Raw genomic sequence first — 25113 nt, forward strand, 5'->3', positions numbered from 1 at the left:
GAAGCATTGTTTGTTTTGTCACACACACGGTCGATCGAGCGCACGATTGATCGTGGTGATGTTATTTATTGTTTTGCTCCGCGTCCGAATCGAAAGATCAAAAACACATTTCCGACCAATAAATATCATGACATGTAAGCCACCGACGAGTGCCAGATTGTCCACCTCAGGTAACCCTCCAGCCAAACGGCTCTTGATATAGATCATGTCGGCATTATAAATTACGCCCCGATTGTTTCAGTAATCCATCACACACACAATGTGAGCTCGTGCGGCCAGCGCTGGCTTGTGGACGAATATCACTGTCAACCTGGAAGTCCAACTCCACACAATGCTCCAATCTGATCTGCACACTGCGGGAGGGAAAATCGTGAAATTTGTCCTCACCCTCATTAGTCATGGACATTGCCTGTGGTCCGGGCTCGGCCCTCTAGTACTTCTCGCATCAGATTTGATGTAGGGCCATATTGGGATCTCCCCGTTTCCCTGCGCTAAAAGGCTCTCCTTCTGCCATGCGAACATATTATAAATATTCAAATTATTCAGCCAACGCTTTTAGTCACAATTTTGCACGGAGTAATCGATTGCGATTGTGGAGCTCGATTTGAGAATGGACCTCGCGGACTCGGTCGGCTGGCCATTGAGTCGACGCCACTGCATCTTCCCCAAAGCCATTTGACCAATGCCATTCGTCCATACACGGGTTATCAGCAAATTGTTTGAGCAAGTATCGACAACAGGGCCGTGCCGGTGTTTGGACGAGGGCCAAAGACCTGCTCACACTAAACGCCACCCATGAGGTCGGTCGGTGACTCCCTGAGGATCGAGACCACACCGGGTGGAATAAGTTTAGTACGAAGCGGCCGTAATCAAGCATTCAGATGCATATTTAAAAATGCTCCGGTTTCGCGTGTACAGAAGCTAGGGCGAGTAGTTAGTTGGCAGTGCGGCGGCAAGCTGGGGGTGCCATGTGCCAGAAGAGCTTTGCCAACCTTTGGAACGTTGGAGAGTACGTGGTTACGGTTGGGAAGTTTACTGACCATAAAATTATGATATGCAAATTTGAGAAATTCTGCACCCGTGTTGGCCCAACTGTTAGCGAGACCTGGGTGATCGTGAGCGTTTTCTATCGATAGCTCGGGAAACGCAAAGCCAAACAAAGCTGTGGTACGGTACGTGTACCGAAATGGGTTCGAAAATAATTCATTAGTTTATCTTTTCCACACATTCATTCAGAGGATCGCCATGCACGCTTAAAGGTTGGGGAGGGAAACCCTTTGGCTAAACGATTTGCATTACCTTTTAGATCGACCAGCAGGACAACAACGGCCATTAGAGTCAAACATTTCACCACCCAATGAATCGGTACGGGAAGAGTTATCGATTTTGCGTTTTGTATGGTTAATTTTCTTCCTTTCTTGTTTAAGGCCGTACTATCGATTGTGAGGTACACGGAAGGAAAACAATAAATCAATAAAAACCAAGAAGTCTATTTTGCTTCCTTTTTAACGTTTCTTCATAGTTTAATGAACGAAACAAGAATGCAACAATCAAAACACAAGAACTTTGGTAAAAATTAGTATATAATTATTTTTTTTAGATAAATTCATGATTTTTAAGCACATAACGTTTGTTAACATGATCTTTTGAATGAAATTCACTTCCGATGTCAATATACGCAATTATTCATCGAAAAAATATTTAATGCTTGGAATTAGTTTTAAAAATACTTCAACTGGAAAGAAAACTTATTAATATACAAGAACGTGATCCCGAACATTCGAAATTTATAGATTTGAAAAAGAAAAGGTTACAAAACGCATGAAATTTATATTAAGTATAGCTATCAGTTATCATAAAATCATAAAATCCTCAACAAAAGTATATTGACAACATAATTTGAGCATGTTACCTGTTTTTTAAATTAATTTTCTTTTAATGTTCTTCAATTGGAATTGGAATTATTGACTGAAAACTGTATAATTTTTTTTAAAACTTTGAACATTTGAAAATACAATTTTTTAAATTATCAATTTTTTTGAGATACAAGGAAGCTCCTTGTACTAGAATTCTATATGATTCCAGTTGTATCCATAACATTACTAATCAGGTTCCAATTGATAATTGCAAAATAAAACAACGCTAATCTCCGTATTCATGGAATGCCATGGAGTTGATCCTTCCTTTCTGCACCGATTACTCAATACCTTCCCTATCGGCCGGATCTTGTCACGATCGGCACACTTAATTGCATTCTCTTCCCTTCTCCCGCATTTCCCGAGTCCACCACAAAGCCAAATAAGTGTCTGTGTGTCTTTGTTTTAATCCAATCCTGAAACTGGAAATACTCGTTGCCCGCTATCACTGCACCGACATCATTCTAAGCAAAACGCGGGAGCAGAAAGAAAACAGCGCTATGCAACACCTGGCCTGCATTGGTACGCCAACTCCAATGGGGTAGAGTTGTTCACCTCCAACACACACACACACAACATATCCGAAGTCATCTAGTTCCACCATTAAAACGAAGCAGAAAAAAAAACTGAGAGCTAACGAGAGTTATGATTTATAAATGCGAATAAATTAAAGATCGTCAGCGAGGATGACAGATAAATTTAACCAGCCGACGACCGTTCAACTCCAGCTTGCAGCTGTCGCAGTCTAGGAAGTGATCATGGACGCTTTCGGCGACTACCGACGTCGTAACCTCTTCGTCACATCAGCGAGCGCGCCAAAAGTTCACCGTTTGCTTGCGGGCCTGCAGCAAGGCACCCTCAGCGATCAATCTGTTTTCTGTTTTCAGTAGTGCAGAAACAGCGAAACCCAAACCGCACGACCATACCCTACGGTGGCTTCAGGATCTGTTGTGGCCGGGGTGTCAAACAGATCGTGCCGTACGGTGCCGACACCGTGAGCAAAAGAATCAATGAATATCTAATTATTCACGCGTTCTCACTGCTGCTCACATTGGGGAAGAGTGTCCTGCGCTTTTGTCTCGTTCTGCAGGGCTGGCACGCTGGCTTAACAAACCAACTGCTGCCGCTACTGGAACGGTATGCGCTCGTCATTCGCAATTTAATTTAAACCGATCATGATTTAGATGCTCTCCGCGGCGTTGTCGTGTCGGTTGCGTCGCAGTGCCGCTGCCGCTGTTGGGCTGAGCTCAGGAAGTCAGCTGGGGAAGCAGCAGCCTTAGCACGAGCCACGAACGCTTGTTCCACTCGAGCCCGGCATGCCGGCATGTTGTTGTACTGGAGCCAAGGCTCGGGTAAAAAGTGGAACAAAGTTTCAATTAATTTAATTCCGAGCTGCACAAATCATGTAATGCCACACTCTATCGGTGCGGTTGGATCATCGAGGAAAATTGAATTATGTGCAGTAAGTGGTATAGCGTGCTCTTTGTGTGTGTGTTGCGGTTCGTGTCTTAAAGCTCCAAGAGGGTGTCGTTCCGGTTGAGATGGATTTTAAACCCTTAAAACGAATCAGCTTCCTGAATAATGAGACATTAGTGTTTTTAATGAATAGTTTCGCTCTGATGTCTTTCCAAACCGCCCAACGTTTGGCAGTTGTCTGGTACGAAACGCACCATAATGGGTCGCGTTAAACGGCGAGTTTCACTCTCCGGCACAAGACACGCAAACCTTCTTTTCAGCTTAAGCACCTCCGATAATCTTCACGTGACATGAAAGAGGCTTAATTAAAACTAAGCGTTCGGCAGGGGAGGAACTTCAGCCTGCTCCACCACTAAAACCCACCATTGGAATGCAATTTGTCTTCTAGCAGTCGGGCTCTTCTGCACTCTCCTGCCTCGGCAACGACTGTCACTCACGGAATCTGGCGAAGAATCTTTGTTTTTCCGTAAAAAAAAAATAAAACATCACACGTACTGGCGTGTCACACAGTGCAAAACTAGATCCGCGCGCGTGTGAGTGTGCGTTGGCAAATATTTATGGATGCTGTCCACGCACTTGATCTAAGTGAGGTACTCGCTGCGGTGTACGCTAGCGCTAAAGCTGACACTCCGTGGGCCTCTTTTTTTCCAAGCGTCCATGCGCTAGCGTTGGTAAAGATCATGCGGTGAAGCTCCCCGGCCAGCGTAATGCGTGAAGGACAGTTTATGGTCATCGCATCTAAAGCATCTCCAGCTGTTGTTTTTATTTTCCTCCAGCGCGCTGCACGCCTTGCGAAATGACACCCCGTGGCAGAGTTCACGTGTTTTGTGCTTAATTCTTCGTCACATCCCAGTTGGCGAGGGAGAGCGCATCAAATTACCACCCTCGTCCACGTGCTCGGAGCACATCAGCAACGCGCACTGTGCCGTCCTGTCTCGTCTTGGAAGGGTAGTGCCACCTGCTGGGACCAAGCCGCGGACCTGCTGGAGCTAGTATCTGGAACGCCGAAGAGTCACAGCCCCATAGCCTGACTGATATCAGTTTATCCGGCTCGCGTTTTGCATTCCAGCCCGAGTGAATACCGGTTCCGCGGGGACGTACATGTGAGTCAGATGTGAGTGGTCAGTGTGTACACAAGTGACAACAACGCGGCACCCCAAACGCAGGTGAAAGCCGATGAATTATTTTGGTGGCCACGGGTAAGTAGTGCGAGCGCAAAACAAATTGTAATTTAACACTTCTCGCCCGCGTCCGCCGTGTGAATAATTGCTCTTTATCTGTGTGTCGGAGGCGAAGACGCAAGCTGCAAGATGGTTTGGCTGATTTCCCCGGGGGTGTAGCCCGGGTAAGATCTGGCGCACTGCAAATGCAGTGCAGTGCGCGCTCGGCCCAGGTCCGACCATCGTTATCGCTGTGTTGCGCCGTGTAAAGGCGATCGGCGCGATGCGGACGGTTTTATCGCGCGCTTATCGGATGATAAATTTACAAACAGGGAATGCAGCTACTGTCCGAGGCGGCTTGTTTAGATTGCGATCGGGCCAGTGTTTGACCTTTTGATAGTGTTTGACTTTGATAGGTGGAAATAATTAAAGATCTTACTGGAATTAACGAAGAGCAGCTTGATCTGAAACGGTTAAACATTGCTGCCTTTGTTAAAGTCGGGGTTTAAAATTGAACAATTTGGTAGGGGAGGAGATTGGAACCGTGTCTGATAATAATTATTTCTATGGTCTATGGAATGAAGCATTCATGCAAAGGATTGTTTAATATCAACAGACTGTTTGGAACCAAATTATTTGCATCAATCAGTCAATCACAAGGATCAGCTGAATATTATTACAAGTATTCCGCGATATACATTATTAATGCGGACTAAATTAGTTATTTGCTCTAATTTCATCTGAAGATTACACTGTTATACCTTTTAAAATGGTTTTTGACATTCTATCAAAAGGCCATTATTTTGCACTTGACAATTAATGTGTCAAATCAGTGCAATTTATTCAAATAACTGTCAATATTAGCATATCGTTTATGTCAATTTTGTCGTATATCGGGGAAAATTCTTTACTTCTCAGCTATACCAGCACTTCTTCACAAAGGTATTAAATTATGATTTTTCATAAAACAAATATGACAAGAAATATATTACATGTTATAATTTTGAAGGCAATTTGAAAAGAATGTCGTGAATTTTACGAATCTTGCATTCATTACATCAATCAAATAAAACAAGTAGACAGTTGTTTTTTAACATGAAGTTACAGATACAGATGTGAAGAGTTATATCATAGTTATATTTGTCTATGAGTTCAGTTCTTTTTGTCATTTTCCAGTTAATTTCTAATGTCAACAACATTTTTCATTGCTTCCGAGCTGATTGTCGACAACTGTCTAAAATTGTATTCGAATCACAATATTTTTTAAGTTCTTCCACATAATTTTCAACACGGCTCAAGCAGGATTGAGTTTGACAGTTCTGTGTGATGTGTTAAAAATTATATGGAAGAATTTAAATTTTATTATGATGCAATCACAATGTTGACTGCTGTTGAAAAACATCTTGAAAGTGGTGAATCTTCTTTGGCTCAACAACCGTTGTCGGTCAAGGCCTGCCTGTACCTCTTGTGGGCTTGGCTTTCAGTGACTAATTGATTTCCCCCCATAGCAGGATAGTCAGTCCTACGTATGGCGGCACGGTCTATTTGGGGATTGAACCCATGACGGGCATGTTGTTAAGTCGTACGAGTTGACGACTGTACTACGAGACCGGCTTAAAGTGGTGAATAATGATGTGCATATTCGAAAGTGACTTGGAAAACCCAATATGTGCTCGTGATGTGTATGAAATACTTGGTACGCTTGCCCAAAATAAGCCTCTTGTACCCAAATTAACTTGATTGTTACTCGGAATGATCAATAAGCTGTTTTGAAATGTTTTGTACTATCGTACAATGAACTCAATTATTTTTGTAGAGAAGAACTTTTAAGTTTTTAAATATATTATGCATCCATCTGCCAGTTCGACATAAATTTAATATAATACAGATTAATGGACATCTCTCACAGAAACATAAAGAACTCTTTTACAGCTAACTCGAGTAATGAAATTAACTCCTGCGACACATCCTCGTAGTACATAGATCGATAGAAACTTTAAAAAACCAACAACATTTAATTCGACATTAAATTTGTAAAGCTGCACCCAATTACCTTCCTCTCGCATTCCGGCTATTTTCTTTTTTCCCGACACGTTTTCCCGGTAGTCGATCGGCACGATGACACGACCATTGCTGACCTCACTTTACACGCGATTGTCACCCATTCGAACGGTTCCAAAGGGAAACGAATCTTCCTTCTGAGTCTAGCACGGTAGTACTCGTTCCGTCGGTGCTTGCCTCTTTCATCTGTACTCGTTGGAGGGTGGACACGAACAGGAACGGCCGTGTAAAGACAAACTGCACCAGGATCGCAAACCATCCAACGTCACGTCCAAAACTTCCAAAGCTCTAGCACGTCCATCGAAACAACAACAGCAGAAACCTTGCACAACATCATGCTCTGCTGTGATCTATTGTGTGCGATATCGGCTACCAGAGTGAAACACAGACCCTACATGCCGACCGTGCCGAGATTGGAAGCCCCGGAGGAAACCGGTGTCACACTGTGGCGTTACTGTACCGGCCCGTGCAGTAACTGTCTGCTACAATTTTAATCCCATTCGATGGGTGTTGTTTGAAAAATACACTCCAATTTAAGAACATGCACTTAGAAATGCCGCCCTCCCGGTGCACCTTCGCACACCGAGGATAACGACTTTAAAACACCAAATTATGAGACTTTTGACATTAATCCTAAAACGGTCCGGTGAGCACATAAATTACACGTTCAGCATAATTTAACGCTTTGTTTCGAAGCGCGCGCATGGTCGTTTTTTTTTTTTTTTGAGTTTTTTGCTGGTGAAGCTTTAGCGAGCGACACACCCCACAGTTTAAAAGCGAGCGGGCCCCAGCGCAGTGTCGTGCACTTTATGGTGCAATGGCAGAATGGTTTTTTTTTTTTCGCCGGGACAGCCAGAAGCAGCGTACCGATGGTCATGTTTTGTACTTGGAAGACCTGCTAAAGAGAGATGCCATGTGCTGTGGGCCCAGACCGAAAGGACAAGGTGCAGAAGATTGATCAAGGGTTGGGGGTGCAAGGATCGGTAACGGAGAGAAAGAACACCCCGAACTCTGAACGAAAGACAAAACACCCTTTCGCCTGTGCGGTGTGCCCTCCCTGGGTGGCTCGTGCGCCCGTATGTTTGCCGCATGACGTGCAATAAATTATGCAAAGCGATTTTTATGTCCCGAATTCAATTAAACGACAGCAATGAATATTTATGATAGTGTAATTGTTCAAACCTTCAGCGAGCCGATGGCGGGTGAGCGCGTGCGCTGTGGTGTTGTCACGTCATCGATCAACAAATCACCAATGCTGTGGTTCCTTCTCAACGTTTTCAAGATCAGTAAACCGAAATTCTTCCACTTCTAATACAGTGAGGGTCATTTTTGTAAGAGCGTTCGTTAGTTAGAGAGTTAGTAGAGATAAGTTATTGAAATTTCAAATCTATTACAGCGTACTGAAATGGGAATAAAGTAGGTTCTATTTCCAATGATTGAAATTGCAATTACAAGAAACTAATTTGCTACAATATCCAAATAAGAGTGCACCTGCTTAGATTCCCTTCACTGTTGCGCCAATTGAGGTTGCAAGATAGTCGCATTCCATTGCAAAACATTCGAACCATCCCCACTGGCCATCTTAAATCACCCAACTGCAGCTAGTAAACCCGGGAAGCAATAAAGGTGTTTTCTATCCCTAACCTTTTACGACCAGTTGATTCAAATGACGGTCCGTGCCATGCCAGGCCCCGACTGCGTGCCATCGAAATGAGATGGAAATTTATAGAGTGGTAGTTTTACGGTGATGATGCTTTCCAGTTCGCAAGTTCCGAACCGATCAACCACTTCACACCTTAGCACACCATAAATTGGTCGTAAAAATGCCCATCCGGAGAGCGTCCACAGTGCTGCTTCGTTTTGTTCGGTGTCAATGGGTTGATGAGCCACATTAAACGTAACGGATTGGCTGTACCGTCTAGACTGGAGGCGAGTTTACGCTAAGTAAGCCAGATAGTTCAGGACCGTTTTTCGAACTGTTTTCTTTTATCCTTCCAGACAAGATTAGCGCGCCTGCCAGCTCAAACCATGAATCTTGTAGAGTAGATGAGTTGCGCTGAACGGTAAAGGCTCGCTGTGAAACCACTGTGTACCGGGCGGAGGACGTGGATCATCGAGATAAAAAGGCAATAAATATCCAATTCGAAGGCAGCGGGAGCAACCGAACAAACACACATACACACACACACACACATGATGGAACAACCGTAGCAGAAACGAATTCGATCGTACATCAAGTATGCACCGCTGGTCCAAACATTGCAACATTGTAACAACGCCAGCGCCAGGGTAAGCGGGAAGCGAAACGGTGGATTAAGTTCTCACTCGTTACGCGAGAAATGAAAGAAAAATGTGAGGGCGGAAGGAGAAATATTATTGATAGCCCGATAAAACAGCTGTTTGGTGGTTCATAAAACTTGTTCATCGTAATGTGGGGCTCGATCCTTTGCATCCACCTTTCAGTTCGGTGAACGTTATTTGTGCAGTAGTAAGTGGCACAACGTTCGGCCCTTGCGATGGTCATGTCAAAATGAGCTGTGTCACGCCATTTAGCAGCGAGGTAAGTAGGAGTAGTGAGAGGACAGAAGTCGGTTTCATTCATAACTGCATTGTACATCATTGCGCGGACGTTGTAGCTAAGTTCCAGGCGTAAAGCAACCTTTGAGTAAACATGGCATCTGTGTATGGACATGACTGCAAAAACCGGTTGCATCTATAATGTTCTTATATGTGGTTAATAAATCTTTAATTTAAATTAAAACAAGCACTCTTACAAATTTAATTCATTTCAGGTTGCCTGGTGCTCTTCTTCAAGAATGCTTGTACGGAAGAGATGTGAGATTTGTGAGATTTCAGCTAATGGAAAACGTTTTTATAGCAATTATATATACTCCAAACATTGAATTCCTCACAATGATTGGTCTTTATTGTGATCTGTAATGAAATTGATAATGTTAACTTGAATTATGATATTGAAAATAGCCTGTATGGTGTTTTTGGTACAGCGTAATAACATCTGAAATCAATACACTAAATTTTTAAATAGGAGATCACCAGACTTAGAGTTGAGTTGAGAAAATGAACATCAAAGTAAAATTGTTCATCCAAAAATGCATGAGTTATGCCTCAAGATATCTCGATTTGAGCTAGATGTCAAATATGATGGCCTTTTTATAACAAATAATCCACAAAGAATACAATAATTCAAGGATACAATGAGAAAGTTACTATCTATTTCAAAATTAGAAAATTATGACACGAGACATGACTTCTAGATGGGTTACAGATGTCTTCATTCTGGTTATAAGAATATTTAGAGATTAAATATCAAGAATTGGAGCATACAGCTGATCCTAAAACATGATTTATAAGGTAAAGACTACTATCAGAAGCGAGACCAGGACCAAGTCTAGTGGCATATAAGGGCCTAAAGGTAAGTCGAGTTGTCTAGCCAATATACATAAACACATAAAGTTCAAGATTGGTATTGAGGACCGATTCAATGCATTATAACTGGTTTATCCTTGAACAGATGAGACAGCGTGAAATCGCCCCAGAAATAACTTATAGAATAAAGCCTAAATCTAAGATAAAGACAACTCTACAAGACTTTTCAACGATCTATTTGCTGATAATTATTCTCAGTATTAAAGAAGCTAACTGGCCCGCGCATGTCTAATTATGTTACCTACGTATAACTGAGTGGAAGAAATTATTCTTGAAATAACAATTTGAAACTAGATTCTAAATATTAACATTTGTGCGTAGATCTTCGAAAAGTATGAATAACGTAGACTTGCACCTACGCCAATACGCAAAATAGCGCTAATGAGAAGGCATCTTGAAACTATTTTTCTTTAGAAGTGCTTGTAACAATCTGCAACAACAAAAAAACAACTCATTCCATTCCCCTCCATGCTCGATCATCCGTTTAATCCCGAAACACCCAAACGCAATCAAGGCTTTGCGTCCCTTTTAGCGCTCGATTGTAATTTGTCAAGCCGTCAGTCCAATTCGCACTTGATTAGCGATCTATACGGCAAGCCACCTTTTTACACCGCTTCGCACCAGACACACCAAACCAAACATTTCGCCCCTCAAGGGAAGTCCTGCCTCTGCAGCCTTCTACAAGTCTCGCCCAGAGGCTCTCGCCCACCTGAGCTCCCCACGAGCCGCAGCTAAATGTGCTCTCCCTTGAGGCGGACACCGATTTTCACTGATGCCGCGGTTGGTCCAGCAATCCGTTGAAAATGGGAAAATAATAATTGTACTTCGCACGCCACGCAACGCGCAACCGCCACGGTATCGGGGTGTCGGGATCGGGACACCGTGAAACAAATTCCCTGCGAGATATTTTGCGCTTCGTTAATACACCGAGCGGCTGGCGTGCGGGTTCCGGGAAAGCAGGAAGCAGTGGAGCAGTGGTTTTGTGTTTTGGGTGGTTATGGCAGTTAAAACTGGATCGGTGGCGGCTAATCAAACCGCCGTGCAAGTGGGGCTTCGCGCGAGATTGATTGAATCGTTTTGCTGCGAGTGTGGCGTGCTTACGTGAGACACTTTGGCATGGGAAGACCGCCCGGAGGGTAGAACGGAGAGGGCTCCGGTATAATGAGCTTGGGCGGCGTCGCGTTACGCTAGTTATGCCGTGTTCCCGGCAGCCGTGCTCCGTGGCGTTTATCATCGTTTACTTTCACGGGATTAATTTGGTTTTAAATACGTCTCGCACCAATCAAATCATTTCTGTCGACGCTTCGTACCTGTTGATTGACGACCCCACTGCCGGAGAAATACTGGAGAAACAGTCAACTGAAGCAAGGATGCACTTTACAGAGCACTCAAAGCACCTGATAAGTTGAAGCACGGGAAAGATATCATTGACATTCGCGTTGTATGTGGTGCGATAGTTGTGCTTTCGAGCCAAAACTATCTTCCTTATCTGATGTGGTTCATTCTGTTTCTTGAAATTACACAGGACAGAGCATCTTCGTCCTACAAGAACTACTAAATGTTTTCTTTTACCGCAAAATCAATTACAAAATCTTTCTCTCTCTCTCTCACTACGCCAGCTGACATTAATTGTTCAACACGCTTTAATGTCTGGCAAAACATTGCCACTTGCAGCCGCCCGTTATTGCCGTTCCACGTCGATTTGTTCCGCCGTCGTGACAGAGTCATCGACACAAGCCATACAATTGTCACGCGCTACATTTAATTGCATGTTGCACAAATTAAAGCACCCTGCTGCAACTTCTGCACTTCAATTAGCGTACCCTTTATACTCATTGTTATTGGCTGCTGCTGGCATATTGATTTCCGTTTCAGCAATCTTGCCTTTTTTTTTGCTTTAGCCTTGCCGCGCTCTACTTGCAGCGCTGACGATGCTCAAGAGGGTCGGGTTTGGAGTGGGTGGAGTGTGCAAACTCATAACCGAGAGCAACATCGGCCTGGCGTGGATCAGGTTGTTTAGAGACAAGCCTCCCGGCACCGATAAAATCAATGCGCGATCGAGCTCGAAGCTGCAGAAGAGCTTGGCCAAGAAGTAAGCTTCTTCTTGCTCGGCGTCGGTGAGCTAATGCCCGATATCTTCGATCGAGCCGAACGATGCCGCCGCCAGTTTTGAAAAGGACCGTTTTATTGTTAGCTACAGATTGCTTTTTTTAACGTCCACTTCTTCCCCCACTGCAGCTCTCTCCCTTCCGGGGTTTTAATCCTTACTAATTGCAACGACAGCTTCCACGGCAGCAGCAGCAGCAGCAGAGCTGGCTGCCAAACGTGGCCTTTTTTTACGCGACACACGAAGGGATCAAACCCCCCCGAAGGGGCTATTTTCGAGCGAGGGAAGAAGTTTCGCAAACGAAAGGTTTCGCGCAACTGTCGATATTTTGCTGAAAAATGGCCGCACCGAAGGGCAGCGGAGGAGAAAAAAGCGTTTAAGTCATTTGGCAGTGGCGATGGTCAGCACCGAGCACCATCCGAGCGAGTGTGCAGATCCCCTCAAGGGGATTGCCAGGGAGCGGTTGTCTGCAGAACAAAAAGGGTAGAAAATCGGGGTGTTTCGATTTGTAATGGCATCAGGCAGATCGAGCGCAGTGCCGAACCCTAAGGGATAGTGGTTTAATTGTCATTATTAATCAATAGTGCTGATTATTCGATGGTCCGATCACGGCAACCGACCGGGGACCCCGATTCGCTTGTGCAGATTTTCTCAACCGATGCTTATGGGGAAACCAAACGACAACACCGGCCGAGAGGAGGTGGTGAAAATCAATAGCTCGGGTTCGCTCTACTTCTTCCCCCTCGGGGCAGGTTTAGCGGATGAAAGCTGGCTGTCGATGATGCTTTGCGCCTGCCTGATGCGCCGTACGCCGAATGTAGCCGCTGCCGAGCGGCCCGACGATGATTAACGCAATCAACCGGCTACATAAAACGCACCACGCTGCAACAGTGTAGCGAACAAGTTTTAATTAAACACACGGTGACACGGTGTGACGCGCGTTTGAGCAGCCGCCATGTGAGCCTTTGCGTTTGCAGTTTTAATTTGCCGTGCGTCCGCTGGTTACTTACGGGCAGCAAAGACACAGGTTCGGTCAACTGGAACACTAAAACTCTCCTTTCCGGAACCAACGCGCTGGGTACGCTTCTGGCAGATATTGATGAATTTAATATCGAGTTTGCCAAAGCGGCCTATAGCCTTGGGGTGTTGAGGCAAATCAGTGGTACAAAGTTGCAGCTGTTGCCGCTTTTCTCACAGTTTGTCATATTTGATTTGCCATTTAGCAGGCAAAGAATGTGTTACACCGGAGAAGCTTTGATCAATAACCTTCGATCCAACCTATCAGCATGATGTTGGATTGCCGATCGCGTACGTGCCACGAATATCACATCACAAGGATTCTACTGCATAGTTTGTTGTAGCGGGCTGCATTCCTGCACGTATTGTTTTGCTCTCGCGCAACGCAACAAATGATCGTCGTGGGAAATTAAAACCTTTGGTGATCTGCAAAACTATTTGTCCGTTTAAGGTAATAACGTGTTAATTATTTAATGACACATTGCCTAAACATTCCATAGCCATTGCCTGCGATCCTTACGACCTGAAGAAGTGATAATTATCGCATGATCTCTTGAAGCTCCAAGATTGTCTCCTCACGTCCAATCCAATCAATCCTAGAAGCCTGTTATGCACCTTGCTACAACCCAGTTGTACTTTGTGGTGCTACATTCCGGACAACTCCAGTCACAATGTGTACCTGGTGGAGGCCATTTTTTACGTCCAATGTGTCTTTATTTTCAAACGCCACCCCTAGACATCCACAATAATATGTCCCCAAATCGCTGATACGTGATTATGGTGGATCTACCGACTAAACCAAGCACGCTCCATGCACTGCGACACACTCCAGACATCAAAGGACTTATTGCCGGAACACACCAACAGCTCTGCCGGGTTCCAGTGAAACCGTCTGCTCTCCCACCTGAAGCGCTAGGAAGTAATATCCCGATAATATCCACAATTAAGTGAAAAAGAAAATGCACATTAATATAATGCATGATTTATTGGCCGTACCCGTATGCTGCACCGCATCAGTTGCACCGTATTAAAGTTAAGTGTTATTTATGGTCCAATTCTACTACTTTTGTAATATTTCTCTCCGCCACGGAGCGATAGATGGGGGAGGGCGAGAAGCGCACTGGTACATTCCTAGAGCGACCTCGAGCTCCAAACGCACAGGTTGGGAAATGGAAATTCCTTCTCTCCTCCGTGTGTGTGTGAGCGATCTCAATCGCTGTTTCTGTGGAGTGTGGTGAGGAACGTGTGCGCAAGGTTTGTACAAGATTTATGGACGCTCGTCCGTCCGTTGGAAAAAGACGCGAAAATCCACGCTCAATGGGGAATGATCGAGCCAAACGAAAAACGGCAACCGAGGATCAAGCAATAAAAATCGTTCCGTTGATAAAATATTTGCCCAGCAGGACGAGGAAAAGCGGAAAGGTGAGGAGATCTACCTCGAGCTCCATTAGCAGACGATCTCCAGTAGAGCCTGTATCGCGTACATTGAGTGTACGTGAACAGAGACATCAAGTTCCATTAGGGCGGATGAAGGAGGTGGGTGACGAGGCGTAGGAAGCGAAACGATCAACTTGAGACAAAACTCAGAATCAATTGCAACAATTCGTGTCGATGAGGGAGTGCATCTGTGTTCGGTGAGATGGAAGAGAGGACAGAAGAGTAGGTGGTGACAAAAACATCAAACACGTTAATCATCCGTGAGAGGGAAAGCTTCCGTACGAGAAGTTCACTGGACGGATCAAGCATCTCAATCAATCATCAAGCTCTCGTGTGGATCAATCATCCCGATCAGATCGTAACGTAATTGAATACCCTTCATCATGAGGCGTGAGTAGAGTACGAGACTGTCACCCTCATTACTATGTGCCGGTTCTACACTAAGTAACATTTTTATGGCCCATTCCGGAGATGTTACACTGATTTGCAGGGAAAATAAATCTTCCTCTTGTTAAGCGCGCTCACACTGCAAACATTCCCAAGGTGACACAATCTAATGTCGTCCACACAAGACACATGCTCGGAAACCGCGAGTCTGTACAATGTGTTGCAAATAGTGCAGGCAAGGCTAAACCTCCATCCAACACACCCTTGGGCACTATTTCCCGCCGTCCCGTGACGGTGTAAATGGTCACCCTTGGAGAAGCTTTTGTGACAACCTAACTGGAGGCCTTTGGGAGTTTATTTTCATAACCGCAATAGCAGGCCGCAATTATCGCGCTACTTATGACTATGATATGACAGCATGATAATCTCTTGTTATGATGTGAGACATGCGCGCAAACGGGAAGCGAACGATGCAAGAAGAGAAATAAAACATGTCTGTGTGTTTGAGCATGTACACCGAACTGGCCCACAACAATGTTGCTGTATTTTGATTCCGGCACAAACGCAAACCCCGCAGTGTCTGATGCTATGTGAAACCATTAACGCCCACAGTGGCCCACAAGGGGTTTGCAACATTTTCCACACCTTTCTGGATTTGAGGTCCAGTTTGTGGTCCAGCGGTCTGACGTACATGTACTTGAGATCTGTAGGTACGCAGATAGTTAGGAACAATATGTTTAAGACACATTGCAATTGACGTTTGAATTTAACATTACCACTGCCAGAGGTTGGCAGTGGTGATACATGGAAGCTCTAAATAAAGATCTCACGCGTGCTACAGATATTGGATCTCTTTCAACTATCGATTAATTATAATCCCTCCAGAAATCTCCCTCCTCAAACCGCGTTTGGCTTCCAATCACATCGATCTGCAGAGATCGACATCTATATTTCGTGCGTGCAAGACTTGTAAACCGGCGAGGGGATCTCACTATCAAAGCCAACCGATCTTCGTGTTCTTTCCGATCGCCGATCGCCAAAAGGACCCATGCGACCCTCATCTGAAGCATACCATATGCCTCCACGATGCGGTCCCGTCGGCAATGTACGTAGGGGGTGCTTTGCCCCAACTCTACCACTATTTGATGTCTTAATTGTCTTGGTTAGCGGTGCTGTGCTGACTCTCTTTCAGAGTTTTCTTCTCTAATTTCTTCTTCCTTTCGCCTGTTAAGCCTAGCAAACATTCACCGTGAAATGCACGTACAAAACGCACACACACACTCACGCCGTGCCTGGAATGTTTTGGAGCACGCCGAACGACAGGCGGAATTCAACTGTTGAAAGGGCGAAGATTTATATCGCTAGCTGTGTCCGATGAGGCATGAGGAACTAATCGATGGGTGAGGTGCTTGAGGTTTGGGGTTTTGTGTCTCATGTGCTCATGGGGCATAGATGCCTGAAGACATTTTAGTTAGTTTCAATAGCTCGATGCGAACACGCAACAAGATCCTGAAGTGGACTAACCATCAAACAGGCAGCATATCATGCTTTTAAGTCCTGTAAGCTGTGTTTGTTGATGGAGTATTTCCTATTTCTTCATATTTCTTCCAGTATGAGTGACATTCCTTCAACTATGGAACAGTTGTTTACGCTATCTACATTCCAAACAGAGTCAAATGTTCAATTTAGCTACCTTGAATTGTTTTGCTACCATCTAAGGGACAATTAGTGATTGACAATTAACTAACAACTCCGCGAAAGTAGTGTTTAATTGCAAAACGGCCCAAAAACGCATAATCTTTACAAGGCAACAAATTATAACCTATTTCCACCATTTCAACTCGATCCCTCTAGAGACCAGTTCGTTCAAGGGACGCAACGCAACATGAAACCCGATATCCGATAAAAGGGAAGTTCCCCAACCGTACTGACTGACGAGTCCGTCTGTCCGCGGATGACATGGCTGATCCTGACGATCGTGACATGACAAGTGATTTGCGCTAAATTAATTACGCCACTCCAAAGAAGGGCCGCAACATGCCAATAAACCATAATGAACCTCTCGAGCCTCGGTGAACGAAAGAGGTACACGTTGTTCGCGCGTTCGAGAGTTTGCTTCCAATGAGTCAGCTGGTTTTACAGCCCGTTTCCGATGCAGGACGCTCAATCTGACAACCTGTTAAGTAGCGTTGGAAGGCCATCGACTTGAGATGCTCTAATTTTAAGCCCTCTCCCACCCATCGTTGATGCGCTTCTGGTGTACGCCTTTTTATCGCCCTATTGCTTGAAAAGCACTTGCCGTGAGGGATGGTTTGACTTTCGATTCAATTTCCAATGCTGACACACGTTTAACTTCTCACTCCTTGCTGCTGGAGGAGTCTTGTCAATTCAATCATTCCCAAGTGTGGGATCCGCTTTTCCACCATCTTAATCGGGAGATGAGTTTTTATTCAACTTCTCAGCCTTGCCTAGCGTTGAGTCCAGTGGTCCATCGGTGGCATGATTCGTGTGGCATGCCTCCTTCCAACCGCTACCGGTGTTAACACAATATTTACGGATATGCATAAGCAACTTTGCGCCGCGACCAGTGGTCTGGAAGTCCAGTCACGACACCGCGCGAAAAGGTGTTGATAATTTGAAAACTACATCGTGATCACGTCAAGTGTTGTGCACCCGGGGTCGAACCTCACTGGGAGAGGCAAGCTTGTACAACAGCCCACAACTCCACAGACATTCTACGATACGGTGCTTCATCGGTTGCTCGAGATCTGATTTCAATTTGTGCGGAAGCATTAGCTGTGTGCGTCCTGGAAAATAGCGCGAAGATGGATGGGCATCATTTCATTACGCGCGTGAATGGTTAATGTTGCCTGTTAATGCTGTAGGTCAGATAAGCGTAATGAAAGATCCTTCACACAGCCCGCACTGCAAGGTGGGTTAAGTTTTGTTATCGATTGGAAAAATTGGTTTAACCGATCGAGCACGATTAAATGCACGATTTTCTGTGGCGTTTTTTTTTTTTTTTGTTGTTTCAATATTGCCTGGTTTGCATTAAGTGTAATAACAGTAAAAAAGAAGTGTGCTACAGTTGCCTGTAATTGAATTGCCTGCCAAAAGCCATCGTGTGCGGACAGGTTAAATGGAATGATCTCGCCTCAATCCTGTCCTACACGCCTGCACCTTCGGGGTATTACTATTACGTTTAATGAGAGGAAAACTCGGTGAGTGAATATTGCATTTCTTTTCAAAACGCTGCCTCCTCTAGCTAGATCGTGCATTGCATAAGTTGGAATCGTTCCACAGGGTCAATATCGTGACCTGCAATACCGTGCCCGGACAGGTGAACAGAACCTATCCGAAAGCTAGTGCTACTATTGAGATATCTTTCGCTTTGTACCATTTCAGGTGCATCCTTCGCTTTCTTGAGCACGCTACAAAACGTTTTGAATTAATTGGGGCACTGAAATGACGTGACATCACCTAGCCCCTTTCAACCAACCCACCGGTCGGTCAGCGTTTGTCAAGATTTACGGCCTCACTTTCATCGAGGGCTCGTGATGGCTCAATCTAAATCAATCAAGATGAAATTTCAGTCACGAGAGATCGCCACAAGCATCTCCACCACGCCGCATCGAACGCATCACGGCCGGTCGTCAAAGATCGTCACTAGCAGGGAGTCGGGCAATTACAGGAATCGAACGCAAGCCGAAAAGCCCGCCACCACGTACCACCGGTACGCTTTGTCGTGCTGAAGCCAGAACCGGCGGTAGAGGTTATCATAAAAGATCGCAGAACAAAGATAAACGCGGGGTGCATCTTAAGGTTGGTTCGTCCCGGGATGGCGAACGAAGAACCTGTTTTGCGATCGGAAAGCCACATTTCAGCACACTAATAAATGGCGTGGCGTGACGAGCGCAGAGAGTCTTCTATCCAGATCATTACCGTCGATTCGGGAGGGATCGAGCATTCCGAACGCATCATTATGGTACAGTGGCACGCACCCGCAAAAGAGTACTAAGCGGATAGAATCGACTGATTAGCGAGACGATCCGGTTGACAGGAAGGTAATTGTACCTTCTTAATTATTATTTTAGAAACCATCGAAACGAGAGACGAGGCTCCAATCGTCTGATGTTATCCTGAAGTCATATTGCTTCAATAAAAAAAAAACACTTGCAATATAAGTATCCTACATGCAAAACACTCCTTAATGTACAACATTTTCTATCCTGCAATACAATCACGATGCCATTTACATGGAACCGTACCATGATAATGAGACAGGGCAGGCAACACAGTGCTGGAATGGACCATGCCCATCCCATCCAATGGCTACCATATCGCAGAAAATCAAACTAAGCTCCCGGCTTAACCACACCGTGAAGCTACAATTTTGCCCTGTCTAACCGCCATAAAGCAAGCTTTCACTTTGCCTAATCGCATCGGTTCCAGAGTGCGCTACCAGCGTCAGTAACAAACTAAGGCTCTGGAGGAACAGGCGCACACTGCGACAAGTAGTGAACATTTTAGTCACTCAATAAAAACACAAAATAAAATACAAAATACAATAAAATACCTTACAGGTGTGTAAGGTATCGCAACAAAAAGGAGCCTAATAGAATGTATATGATAAGCATTTAATTGTATTTGATCCATATATTGACTCCTGCGGAATAGTATAATAGTATAAAAATAAATATTCATACAAACTTTAAAGTCACTTTGTTTTGGTAATAGAAATTGTAATTAGTCTAAGAACTCTAAAAAATCTGTCACAACTGTTCAACCGCAGTTGAACTTGATGTTCGTATCAATAAATTCGATCAAATCATGTTAAATCATATTGGCAAACCAACTAGGCCACTGTGTGGATAAATATAGCTCAATTACATTCAGACACAAGTTGTCTCGCTTGTCATCAGTCAGGGATCTTGCTATGATACTTGATTCACCATTATACAATAGGATGTTATGATTTGTAATCGGGTAAACTCTTGAGATTCGCGGGAACATAGGCTCTCCCTACCTGTAAGAAAAACTCATTTTTTATGCTCCTGAACGACCGCTCAGGTCACGTGAGCTACCTACGTTCTCAATATCTGTACATGCCTATAAACCAAACGATAAAAATGCTACAAAATATACCAAATATTGTTTAACCTCAACAACTCAGCAAACCGGTGCAAGACACTTAATGACAAATACACAAATCAACAAATGAAAAGACATGTCCTACCGTTTGCTGTTCACGGTGACATTGTGCGAAAAAGTCCCTCACAAATATGAGTATGTAGAGTTTGGATTAAAGTTGACAGGTTACGGGAGTAGAAGTTTTACTAATTGATTATACGGACACCATGGCTGGGGGAGTGTGCACGGTGGCAGATCCGCTTGGCATGGTGCTGTCAGGTGTACAAAATACGTTTGCCAGCAGCTTAACATGCTGCACCTTCGTGGTTCCGAGTGCGAGGTTTTATCCCACTCAGGCCGTTGCACGACCGCACAGCAGTGGATGCGAAACGACAACATGTTCAGTATGTATGAAAATATTACACGGTTGTTCGGGACTATTTTTTTCAACACAAAAGGTCACTTGTTGCTAACAATGTTTTAATAGGCTTGTGGTAGTTGCGCCAGACAAATCAAATAATAAAGAACTAGTCTTATGATCAGAGTTGATGAGTATAAAGCACGAAGGCCTCGGTAAAATGGTTTAACAAACTTCTTGATGGTTTATGAACTTTACAATGAACTTTAAATATAAAATAAATAAACAAACTGGAACATTACGACTATAATACCGGACCTATGCCTATACAACGTTTGCAGTCTATCTGCTCTGCTGTGTTATCGAAAGGCCGCTCAGCAGCCTGTAAACAAACTCAGTCCGAATGTGTCCCCTATCTTGCCTCATCTTCTCCGGAGCGTAGGTGGAAAAAACTTGTCTTCATTTCCTTCCTCCCATTTGCAATTATTTATGTCTCTAATTTAATTACCTACTCGCATTCGATGCAAGTTGACTCCATCAAGGGGACTTCTGTACCTTTGCTTTTCCTGTTAGACTCTACGGGCTGGGCATTCTGAAGAACAGCAGCATCAGCGCATTGCCTTGAAAAGAAAACTCGAGGCCAGATCACGATAGGTGGCTTCTTTGTTACGGTTGCACGGGATGCGAGATGCGTCCCAGGAACTGCCAGCATTCCCACACGCTCTTCCATCGGTCCGTGAGCTACCGCTACTGACCGGCGGTTCGCATTGCAGCTTCCTCTTCTTGCATTCGTTTGTGGGTGAGGTACCGAAGAAGTTCCAAATCGTGAGCGTTTCATCATACCCTACACTTGCTAAAAGAGAGAAAACACGCAAGAATAAGGATTAATAGATACTTCCGAATGGAGGCCATGGATCTAGAACAACTCAAAACCAACCCAGTTGCTTTCCATCCGGACTCCACAGGAGGTGTACGATGCAGTCATCGTGATTGCGCATCACATCCACCACGCGATCCATCGACGCGAGAACAAGTATTTCGGGTGGTTTGCTGAGATCTATGGTTGGAGGTAGAACAGAGAAAACAACAAGAAGCAAAAGAAATGGGGATTCAATTTAATCCGACTCAGCAAACGGCATTACATCGATGCCCTTTGCTCCTGCACCGTTTGCTGCTTTATTAAATTTGTATCATTAAAAACTATGTTGGCCGGAGCGAAATTGCTTCCCGTTTCGCGTTCTTGCCGTGGTTTACCCATGCTCATTGATCGAACCGATGTGGAGGACACAACCGCTGGCGCTGGGTGTGTAGCGCTAAACCAATCGTAATGGCCACAGGGAAGGAAGGGATCTTATGGGACGGTGGTTGGAAGGTAGCAATATCAATAATTATAAGAGAGGGCACATGCTTGAGCAGACTGTAGCCGATAGCTTTGTGGAGCACTTGATCATGATTATTAGTTTTATTACATAGGGAGCAGAAAGTGGAATGAGCTTGGGTGAATGTAAGCGAGAAAGGGATCAGTAGACAAATTTGAGTTTGTATCAAGTGAAATATGGACTCTCGATCGTAGCAGGAGCCCGAGTTGTTAACACTAAAGCTCATAGACTTTCAATATTTCCTAACAGGAGACTGTATATTCATTGGCAGGGAAATTCCGATGGTTTGTTACAAAGTTGCAAATGGGCAAAGAGCTTGTAATCCATTCAATATTAATGTTTTAAGTTGTTTACACAATTGTAAGCGTCTTTTATGTTTGCTTCCTTACATTTAAACACATTTTTAAGATCATTTATCGTATAGTTCTCTACAGGTTCTACAGTCTGTTACAATGTTGCCTTGGTACGAAAGGTTGCTATAATAAATGATTAAGGCTTAAATACACAAAAACTTTTTGTAAAATTATTTTCAAGTGTAGTTCTTATGATAGGTCGATGTTGATAACATTTGTATTGAAGTGTGATCAAAAAGCTAAAATGAAATCAACGCAACCAACCAATAGGCAATCTGTAAAAATGTGTAAAATATAGACAATATGCTCACTCTATCTTGCACATCAAAATCTCAGAATGGCTTAGATCAGCAGGTTGCAAAATTATTTTAAATTATTTTTTTATGCTTTATCAAATGCCAAGATACTTCAGTACAGTTTCAATAAAAAATGGTAAAAATCATTGGTGAAAACATCCAACTACAACAACAACACTTGATCGTACATGTTCAGATCATTTCTGCGATTATGACCATTTCGTTCAACACCAAACTGTGTGTCTCGATAGAAACACCATCAATGATAAATCTAACCTACCGTGTCCTAACAGTTTCAACCAAACCATTCTCGCGCCCGACACCTCATCGACGTACAGCCCACATGTCGCGCACGCAGATGCATCTGCCCCGCGCAACAATCTACCAACCGCGAACGATTAATCGCGTAATGACGTTTAATTACTACTTACCCGTGAAGGAGTAGCACACGACCAGCTCGCCGGAAAGCTTGTTGAACGAAAGCGTTGTCAAGATACAATCACTCTCGCGCCGTTGATAGTACGACAGCACCTGGCGGCTCGGGACGTGGTACAGTGCGATCAGGATCGGTTCGCTGTCGGCTAATAAAATTAAACATCCTGTTTTGTAAGTGTGTGTGTGTGTGTGTGTGTGCGGCCATTTGCGTTCGGCCCATATCAACCAGCCCAACCACACTCACCGATCACAATCTCATCCTCGCGCCACGGATGCCAGTCGAAGAAGGCGCACATCGAGCTGTCCCAGTTCGTAATGGGCGTTAGGTTGCCGGCGCTCCAGTGCCACAGGTACAGCTGGCCGAGATCGTCCGCGGTCGCCATGTACCGGCACCCGCACGAGAACTTGATCGCGATGATCGAACCCTTGTGCACGCAGTACTTGCTTTCGCACTGGTTAATGTTGGCCGCCGGCCGGATGCGCACGATCGAAATCTGACCATTGCCAAACCCGCACAGCACGTACAGTCCGCTACCGTCCCAGGTCAGACAGCTGATCGGGTGGTCCAGCGGGTCGAGCATCTTGAGCGAGCCGTGCCGCTCCGACTGCGGCCTGGCCGGGTCGTCGAAGATGTTCAGCCACGGTCGGTTCATCATAAAAATGCCCATGGCCAGCCGGGTGCCCGCCGGCTCGAACGCGATCGACGTCGCGTACTGGGCCCCCAGCCCAATGATCTCGTCCGTGTTGGGTGTCCAGATGACGAGCTTTTTGCTGAAGATTGCCGCAATCTGCCCGGCCGCGGACCAGTCGATGATTTTGTGATAGTACGTCTTGATGTTGGGCAGATCGTGCACGGCTTCGATGAACCCGATCGGTTTGGTGCGCGGATGGCAGCTCCAGTCCAGCTTCTGCTGGTTACTGTACGTGGGGCGGACGATGCACTCTAGCGGGCGCTTGTTGGCGAGCCGTTTGCAAACCTGCCGGCTGGTGCTATCCCGGAAGGACAGTATCTTATCGTGCGTCGAGACCAGCCCGAGCTGGCTTTTCAGCACGCTCGAATAGTGATGGGTACGCCAGTAGCCAGGCATCTCCTTCTGAAACGAATCGTTTTTTTTTATGTGGGTGTAGTCGTTCTGTTTTGTTTTTTGTATTATATACGTTAAAATGTTTCAATCGACGTACCATCACCATTGGATCCGTTTTCTGTTCCGGCATGCTTTCCGCCTTGAACCGGCTCGATCGGGACAGTGCGTATCGACGGGGAATAAATCGATCACCGTAGGAATTGGGCAAAAAGTTCGCCGGCTGTTGAAGCTGTGGAAGAAGTAAGAACATTCACGCTATCACAACTCGAATACCAAGCAGACGTAAGTACACCTTTTCGGTGTGCAATATCGTTGGGGCTCGAGTCTCTCAAATGGTAATGGCTTTAGCCGGCGTGTGCGTGTCATGCTCGTGGGGCAACTCCAGCAAAAGCCGTCCGATACCATTAGCCTTTTCAATGCACCTGAAAAACCGCACGCGGTCGGGCCGGGCCATGCGTGATGGAATTGGGAACCGCGATGGCTTCGTGTCCAAAGTGGCAAGCGTGGCCTCATAAATTATGCTTCCAGCAGGGCGACACACAAGTGTAGCGCACACGTTCTGCGCAACTCTTCCTGATCCAGACACACTCTGCCCATCGGCGCTTTTTCTTTGAAGCGCAATGCTGCGCGCCGGGGCGAGGGTGGGCTCATGGGCACGTGCCACGGCCTATGTTTTGTCGTGCTTTCGGCGTAATTTATGGCAGTCCGGCGGAGCGAGAGACCGCACCGGGCAGGGGGGAATTGATAACACGCCGTACACCGTTTCTCGCTTAACAGGTTGCGAAATCATGAGTGGTTTTTGGAGTGATTTTGCTGTTCTGGCTCAGCTTGGCAATACGAACAGGCTGGCAAGAATGTGTTAAAATGCTTGTCAAAGTTGATTTAATTATTGAACGAAATGCATATGTATTAAGAACTATGTAACAGCTGTGTAAACATACAATTTATGTGTAGTTAGATACTTTTTTTAATTAAAGTATTAATTAGGTTATTTGAAGAAACGGTTATGCCAAAACACAATTGAAATTTATCACAAACTGTAACAATTTAGATGAAATATATGCCAAAA

The 25113-nt window shown here is 44.9% G+C and overlaps 1 protein-coding gene across 2 annotated transcripts in view; it reads right to left on the minus strand.

Annotated features, from left to right (window-relative positions):
* Window positions 1-20576: 20576 nt before the first annotated feature.
* LOC120903766 (protein cortex) overlaps window positions 20577-25113 on the minus strand; it is a 39001-nt gene continuing 34464 nt past the window's right edge. The window contains exons 2-6 of one of the 2 annotated variants that reach the window (XM_040313372.1): window positions 24142-24273; window positions 23204-24050; window positions 22956-23105; window positions 21434-21553; window positions 20577-21349 (exon numbers count right to left, since the gene is read on the minus strand). In XM_040313372.1, the coding sequence (XP_040169306.1) occupies window positions 21105-21349; window positions 21434-21553; window positions 22956-23105; window positions 23204-24050; window positions 24142-24273 (1494 nt within the window). In that variant the 3' untranslated portion in view covers window positions 20577-21104. Of the gene's footprint in view, window positions 21350-21433; window positions 21554-22955; window positions 23106-23203; window positions 24054-24141; window positions 24274-25113 lie in introns of both variants that reach the window. The other variant, XM_040313370.1, reaches the window with a different exon arrangement.

This window comes from Anopheles arabiensis, chromosome 3, assembly GCF_016920715.1.
Source record: "Anopheles arabiensis isolate DONGOLA chromosome 3, AaraD3, whole genome shotgun sequence".
Taxonomy (NCBI): Eukaryota; Metazoa; Arthropoda; class Insecta; order Diptera; family Culicidae; genus Anopheles; species Anopheles arabiensis.